We start from the raw sequence: 8,644 nt of genomic DNA, 5'->3' as shown, positions 1-8,644 counted from the left end.
AAAGTAACTCAAACATTCGAATGTTTTGTTTTGTTTTGTTTTGTTTTGTTTTGTTTTGTTTTGTTTTGTTTTGTTTTTTCTTTCTTTTCTTTTCTTTTCTTTTTTCACACAGACTACTCTCTCTTTCATATCCCCATTTCTTTGTTTTGGTCTAAGCTCAAACCTCACTAGTGTAGAGAACTCCCCCCCCCCCAGGTGGTACAGGTGGTTCTCTCCTGACACTACTTCTCCCTCTTCTTTATTCATCTCTCACACGCAAATTAGCCTACCACTTGCCAATGCTTGATTATGACAGGACAATGCATAGAACTCCATATACTTTGCTACTTAACAATACTTAATTGTGAGTATACAATATGATAAACTACATATTCTCAGTTACAAAGGAATACAATACTAAAATGTGTACCTACTAACTTTACCACCTACTCTTTTTTTATTAGATATTTTCTTCATTTACATTTCAAATTCTATCCTAAAAGCACCCTATACCCTCCCCTCACCCTGCTCCCCAACCCACCCACTCCTGCTTCCTGGCCCTGACATTCCCCTGTACTGGGGCATATGATATTTGCAATACCAAGGGCCTCTCCTCCAATTGATAGCTGACTAGGCCATCCTCTGCTACATATGCAACTAGAGACACAGCTCTTAATATATACTACATACAAAGTGTACAGTGCTATGCACATGCATTTTAACTCTCAAGGAGATATAAACACCACACTTTCCTTAAGGCTTCTCTGCACCAGTAGGAAGACACACACCTCAAATCACAAATGAATTATCAAGAATCCGACTTGCCTGAGTAAGCAAGGGGGGCTGAAGCAGTAGACATAATTGAAAATCTAGTATTCAAACATATGCTTTAATAGGAATACTATAAACTTTGTTCCAAGAAGCATTTTCTTGATGTTTATTTCAAGAGCAGTAAAACAAAAGAAAATTTTCTCCAAAATCCTCAGCTTCTCTATAGAAGTAAAGGTAAAAGGACTTCTGCTGACTTTTGTTAAAGCAATAATGGTTACAAGATTCTTGTATTTCTCATATGCTTGGGGACATGAAAAATGAATTTCTTTTTGACTATAAATTAGAAATCCAGAGACTTAGGGGACAGAGAATGTATCTGTGCTGAGGAAGCAAGTAAGGATGACATGGAAGAGTGAAAGGTCCCCACAGCTTCCTCCAGACTCCTGTGTGGTCGAGAGTATCATAAATATATGAATAGTATATATGTACTGTGGGACCTTAGCATCAATATGTGAGAAAGGTATGAGAGAAATAGGCACCAGGAATGTTAAAGAGCACATCACTTTGGGCACAATGCTCATTTGGGCGGGGGGGAGGGTCTCCATTTTTCTCCTTGGGAGCCGTGAGTTCCTCAGCCCTCTGACAATTCTACTGCACATTATTATACTCTTCACCCCTTCGTTACAGCACTGCTGTGCAAGTGATCATTCCCAATAATAGGCTCTTCATGATTAGAAGAGGGCCTTTTTTTTCATTTTTCACCAAATTATGAAATAGCTTCCCATTATAACTGATGTTCTGTATACTCCAGCCAAGACTCGTCTCTCATCTTCACATGCTCAGCTTTAAATGGGCCTCTAATGTATAATTTTATTGTTTGAGCATTTCATGTTCTTTTGTGATTTATGTTGCTTTATGGCTGGTTAGACAGCTCTTTGTGATCTTTTGATGAAAGATTTTACATAAATAAAATTGACTGAGAAGGAGGACCTTGGTCGTGGCCTTAGAGGATGCACCAAATTCTAGAATCCAAAGATCAAGATTCAAATGTCATAAGAAAGATTTGAAGAATCCCCCTACATTCCTTATTAATGAATTTATTATAAAATTCAGATTTAAGTCCATCATTTTATCCTATGCTGGATGTAAACTGATAGAGGAATAGAAGTTTTTACCAAAATATATTAAGCTGCCAAGGTGGCAGATAAGTGAATAATCATAATGATTACGCTTATTGAATTCAATGTCATTTGGTCACTAAATTTCCAGTTAAAAGAAAATGACAACACATATTTTAAACAGAGAACAGACAAACAAATAGAGGGTCAGTCATCCTGAAATATACAGTTACCTGAAAACTCTGATGTGTTATCTCCAAAACTCTTTCCAAAATATTTTAAGTTTCTTATTTACATCTTACTTTTATTATTAAATAAATGTAAAGTGACCAGTTAATTTTAACTATGAATGGATCACAGATGTAACCTAAGAAAATCTCTCTCCTCACTTCCTGCTCATATGTTCACAAAAGACTTTGTTAGTCTTTTTTTCATCTAGCACATGGGTAGCAGGGTACAGCATTCTTAATTCAGAGAACTGAAGGGTTTTTAGTGAACCTTAGGAAAAGATACACTTGTGCACTGTTTTCTATTTTTCCCCTTTACAGAAGCTGTAAATTTTAAGGAACAATAGGCAGTATTAATAACCACTGGGGTTTTTTAAACATTTTTTATTTTAATTTATGTGTTTGAGTGTTGTATCTACATCTATGTCTATGTTGCACATGCATACCTGGTGCCTAGCTAAATCAGAAAAGGGGATTGGAATTACAGAGGGTTGTAAGGCACCATGTCAGTGGTGAGAATCGAACCTGCCTCCTCTAGAAGAGCTACCAATCTTAACCACTGACTCATCTCTTCAACCCAAGCAACTATTTCTTAAGAAATCATCATAAACATAAATTACAAAGGGCTCAGAAGATGCATATTCAGTGATACAGCACACACATTGTATGTGCCGAGCCATGGGCTCAGCCCCAGTACTAATAAAGAGCAAGAGAGAGAGACACACACAGAGAGAAAGGAAAACACATGCATACACACACACACACACACACACACACACACACACACACACAGCTGTCAGAAAAGAAGGAAAGGAAGAAAGAAAGAAAGGAAGGAAGGAAGGAAGGAAGGAAGGAAGGAAGGAAGGAAGGAAGGAAGGAAGGAAGGAAGGAAGGAGCGAAGGAACGAAGGAAGGAAGGAATGAAGGAAGAAGGCAGAGGAACAGAGGGAAAGGAGGAGTAAGGGAGGAGGGGTGGGGAGAGGAAAGCTGATTATAAAGAAATGAATGAAAAATTTTGCTTCACTAATGTTTTAGCCTCTCAACTCATTTTCCCAATGATAGTTATAGCCAGCTTTTTGACCATATACAATGTGTTGGACACTATGCTTTGTGGTTTAAAATCACTGCTTTATGCCAAGAAAGCAAGAGGTCCCAGGACTGAAAAGGGATGATATTGGCTAAAATACCCAAAAAGGGGGAGAAAGAACCTGTAGAGACCATATCCAGAGTTTAGGCACGACCCCCAATTAAGGAATAGGGCCACCCACCCATCTCAAAAAATATTAACCCAGAACTGCTCTTGTCTAAAGGAAATGCAGAGACAAAGTATGGAGCAGAGACTAAAGGAAAGGCCATCCAGAGACGGCCCCACCTAGGGATCCATCCCATCTGCAAACACCAAACCCAGATTCTATTAGTGACACCAAGAAGTGCTTGCTGACAGGAACCTGATATAGTTGTCCCCTGAGAGGCTCTGCCAGAGCCTAACCAGTACAGATGCAGATTCTTGCAGCCAACAATCTGAGCAAGGGGGACCCCAATGAAGGAGTTAGGGGAAGGACAGAAGGATCTGAAGGGGTTTGCAACCCCATAGGAAGAATAACAATACCAACAAAACAGACCCACAGAGCTCCCAGGGACTAAACCACCAACCAAGGAGTACACATGAAGGGACCCATGGCTCAAACTACATATGTACCAGAGGATGGCCTTATCTGGCATCAATGGGAGAGGAGGCCGTTGGTCCTGTGAAGGCTCAATGCCCCATCTTAAAGGAATGCTAGGGCGCTGAGGTGGGAGTGGGTGGGTGGGGGAGTACCCTCATAGAGGCAGAGGGAGAGGATAGGGGATTGCAGAGGGGAAACCAGGAAGGGAGATAACATATGAAATGTAAATAAATAAAATAACCAAAAAGGAAAATAAACAAACAAATAGATAAATAAATAATAAAATCATTGCTTCAGTTGTACAGCTTGGTCTTCATGTGGGTCCTCTAACCAACAATTGGAGCAGGGCTGTCTCTGACTCTGTTGCCTGCCATTGGATCCCCTTGCCCTACTTGGACTGCCTGGTTGGGCTTCAGTGGAAGAGGAGATGCTTAGTCCTGCTAGGACTACATGTCTCAGGATGAGCTGGTACACAAGGAAGGCTTCCCTGTCTTTGAGGAGAAGGGTTGGAGGTAATGGAGAAGGAATTTGTAAGGGCAGGACTGGGAGGAGAAGAAGGAGGAGGGCTGTGATTGAGATGCAATATGAATTTTAAAAAAATAAATTATGGAAAAATAACATTTCTTCATTTTCATCAAACAAAGAAGTATATGATATGGCACAATGGTGAGCCATCTGAAAGAAGACTAACCTAAGTTAGGATTTGTTTTGAAAAACACCATAGCTTAATACAAAATATTCTGCGTATAAGATGTTGGCAGGGGCCCACAGCACCCAGAGTAGCCTCCAATTCCAAGTGCTCTACCACACCTAGGATGGTAGGATCAGGGGGGAGTAGGACACAACATCTGTTCCAACACCACCAGGAATAACTGGAACAGCAGGATCCAGGGATTTAGGAACCCCACCCAAAGAGTGGCGCTGGTTCCTTCCAGTCTGTGCCAGTTTACCTTGGGCTTAAACACCTCAGCCAGTCCCACAGCACCCAGAGAAGGTTCAAATCCCAGGCAGTCTAACACACCCAGGATCATAGGATCACTGGATCCCAGGATCCCACAGCTTGATCACACCAGGTTCTCAGGGACCCAGAGGCAACTTGATTCCCAGGAATTCTGACAACCCAGAATCTCAGGATCACAGGATCTCAGAATCACAGGATCACAGAGACAGCTGGACTCTGAGGAATTCTGACACAACCAGGAAGAACAGGCTCCAGTCCGATATAGAGAGGGAACGTAGCACTAGAGATGATCAGGTGGTAGGAGGCAAGTATAACATAACATTACATAACATAACATAACATAACATAACATAACATAAGCAACAGAAGCCAAGGTTACTAGGCATCATCAGAACACAATTCTCAATCTTGGGCGCAAACACAGTGGAGGGTCCCAAGGTCTCCAGAGGACTCTCCACGCTGCAGGCTCCCTAACACACCCAGGATCTTGAGATCACTGGTGAGTGGAACACAACATCTGTTCCAAAAACCCAGGAGAGTCTTGTGCCAGCAGGAACAGGGACAAAAAAAACCTGCCCAACTAGCGGCTGCGGTTTGTTCTGGTCTGCATCAGCCCCACGCCATCTTGGGCATGAACTCAGAGGGCTCTAGCACACCCAGGATCTTGGGATCACTGAGACCAGTCTACTCAGGAGAGCACGTGAGTGGCAGAAGCAACAGAGCTTCTTGGACAGGTCCCTTCGGGCCTTCATTCTCATCCAGGAGGCAGAGCTGAGACCCAGACCCCTGGGCACCTTCCCCGCCAGAGAAGAGTTGGCCTCCAGGAAGGGCTCTGACCCCAGGACTCAGAAGGTAGATCTGAGCTCCAGACTTCTGAGCATCTTCCCTGCAAGAGGAGAGCTCTCCTGCAGAGAGTGCTCTGACCATTGGGACTCAGGACAGAGTTGGACTCCCAGGAGTGCTGACAAAGGCTAAAGAATCACAGAAGGAACAAGCTCCAGCCAGAGACAGCTAGAACATCTAACACCAGAGATTGCCAGATGGCGAAAGGCAAACAAAGGAATCTTACTAAGAGAAACCAAGACCACTCGGCATCATCAGAACCCAGTACACCCACCACAGTGAGTTCTGGATACCCCAACACACCAGAAGAGCAAGATTTGGATTTAAAATCATATCTCATGATGCTGGTAGAGGATTTTAAGAAGGGCTTTAATAACTCACTTAGAGAAATACAGAACAGTGCTAAACAGGTAGAAGTCCTTAAAGAATTACAGGAAAACACTGCTAAACAGGTACAACTCAAAGATGAAACACAAAAATCCCTTAAAGAAGGGAACAGCTCCTGGAGTTCCACATTCTATTTTTTACCTGAGCATTAGAATTCAGTGTTTCCTCAGTTGACAGGAGCTCCTACTGTTACAGAAGGCAGGTTCCTGAACTTTCCCTTGGAGGTCAACAACAAGCAGGAAGGGTGTGCTATTTACTGTGGGTGGGAGGGGAGGATGGTGGGAAAGGGAGCAGAAGAGACATTTTTCCCTTAACCACACTCATAACCATGAATTATGATGTCAAAGAATAAACATTGCCCCAAATGACCATGAAAAGGACTTTACATGTGCAAAAGCCTAGATTTTGATGAAACTTAGATAACACCAAAAAACAAAAACTGAAGATAAAAAATAAAATGAAAGAACTTAGCTATACCATCTCCAAACTAAATCAATATATTTGAGAGATAGATGATAGATAGATAGATAGATAGATAGATAGATAGATAGATAGATAGATAGATAGACAGACAGATGGGATGGATGCAGGAGAGAGGGAAAGAGTAAGAGAGAGCTAAAGAGCTACAGGTTTAGAAAATCTGAGAGGAAAGGGCCTTATAGGGAAGAACTGACTGTGTGGTTTATGTTCAAGTAAAAAGAGAGCTTAAACCTCCTCATAGAGTATCTTATAACTACATGTGAAACAGGACTCACTTTTTTTATATTTCTTAGGTTTCTAGAGTTGCGGGGTTAGAATGATCCTCATACACCTAAATTACTTTAACAGAGTTGTAACAGTTTGAGAATCCAGAGCCCCAAGTGGCATACACCATTAAGTACCTGTTCTAGTTATTGTGGTGGTGGTGGTGGTGGTGGTGGTGGTGGTGGTGGTGGTGGTGGTGGTGGTGGTAGTGGTGGTCAGATAGTGGTGGGCCAGTACTGGTGGTCAGGTGCAGGTGGTTAGGTGGTGTTGGTGGTAGCCATGTGGTGGTGGTGGTGGTGGTAAGGTAGTGGCGATCAGGTGGTGGTTAGGGAGTAATAGTTTTCAGGTGGGGATAGTTAGGTGGTGGTTGTAGTGGTATTGGTTTGCTTGCATTTTTGTTGTTGTTGTTTGTTTGTTTGTTTGTTTGGTCAACTTGAAATAAGCTGGCATTATCTGGAAAGAAGAACCTCAATTAGGAAAATGCCTCTGTTCAGACTGCCTATACACAAATCTATAGAAAATTTTCTAAGTAATGGTTAGTTTGCGGGCTGATCACACATGGGAGTAGTCAGTACCTCTCTTAGAAGATGATATTGAGTTATATAAGAAATCAATCTGAGCAAGCCATGAGAGGCCAGCCAGTGAGCAGTACCGCTCCATGGTCTGCATCAGTCTCTGCCACATGGTTCCTGCATTGATCTCCTGCTTGACTTCTTTTAGTGACAGAATGTGACATGAGAGTTATAAGATGAAATACACCCTCCTCCTCAACTTGCCTTTGGTCATGGACCTTCCTCACAACAGTAGAAACCTTAAGGCATTAGATAACGTCAGTGTCAAAGGATATTGCACCATTGTAGAGCAGAATCCTGACTCTGAAGAATCCCAGAGTAAGAATCACAGAGCTAAGACCAAGCTGGAGATGGAGCAAAAGATGATAACAGAAAATAGTTAGGCTCTCTGTCCCTGGGACCAGGTGAGATCACCATCTTGTATCCCAGGTCCTAAAGAGACCAGTCTGCCCAGGAGGGTGCACAGACAGCAAAAATGACATAGCTTCTGGGACAGGGTCCCTTTTGGGCCCTCATCTTCAGCCAAGAAGCAGAGCAGAAAACCAGACCTCTGCACTCTTTCCCCGCCAGAGGAGAGGCGGCCTCCAGGGAGGGCTCTCTGTCCACAGGATGAGATGAGATCACCATCTTGAACCCAGGTCCCAAAGAGACCAGTCTGCACAAGACAGTACAGGCAGCAGGAGCAACATAGGTTCTGGGACAGGGTCCCTTTCAGGCCTACATCTTCAGCCAGGAAGCAGAGCTGAGCTCCAGACCTCCGTGCACTTGCCTGCAGAGAGTACTCTGACCACAGAGATTCAGGAAAGAGTTGGACTCCAGGAGTGCTAAGTGAGGATAACAGAATCACAGGAGGAACAAGCTGGAGCCAGAGACAGCTATAACAAGGGATACAAGATGTTGATCACACCTCGTTCCATGGACAGAGAGCCAGAGATTACCAGATGGTGAAAGGCAAACGTAACAAACTTACTAACAGAAAACAAGACAACTCAGCATCATCAGAACCCAGAACTCCCACAACAGCAAGTCTTGGATACCCCAACATACCTGAAAAGCAAGATTCGGATTTAAAATCATATCTCACAATGCTGGTAGAAGATTTTAAGAAGAACATTAATAACTCAATTAAAGAAATACAGGAAAACACAGCTAAATAGGTAGAAGGCCTCAAAGAGGAAGCACAAAAATCCCTTAAAGAATAACAGGAAAACACAACCAAACAGGTGATGTAATTGAACAAAACCATACAATATCTAAAAATGTAAGTAAAAACAATTTAAAAGGAGCCGGGCGTGGTGGCGCACGCCTTTAATCCCAGCACTTGGGAGGCAGAGGCAGGCGGATTTCTGAGTTCAAGGCCAGCCTGGTCTACAAAG

The 8,644-nt window shown here is 42.8% G+C and overlaps 1 protein-coding gene across 1 annotated transcript in view; it reads right to left on the bottom strand.

Moving 5' to 3' along the window:
- Positions 1-7,306: 7,306 nt before the first annotated feature.
- LOC110292424 overlaps positions 7,307-8,644 on the bottom strand; it is a 23,305-nt gene continuing 21,967 nt past the window's right edge. Inside the window, 1 exon segment of the mRNA XM_021159723.1 lies at positions 7,307-7,507. Within this exon segment, the coding sequence (XP_021015382.1) occupies positions 7,307-7,507 (201 nt within the window).

Source organism: Mus caroli, chromosome 4 (genome assembly GCF_900094665.2).
Source record: "Mus caroli chromosome 4, CAROLI_EIJ_v1.1, whole genome shotgun sequence".
NCBI lineage: Eukaryota > Metazoa > Chordata > Mammalia > Rodentia > Muridae > Mus > Mus caroli.
Note: the sequence above shows the minus strand (reverse complement) of the source record. Positions and strands in the feature narration are given on the sequence as shown.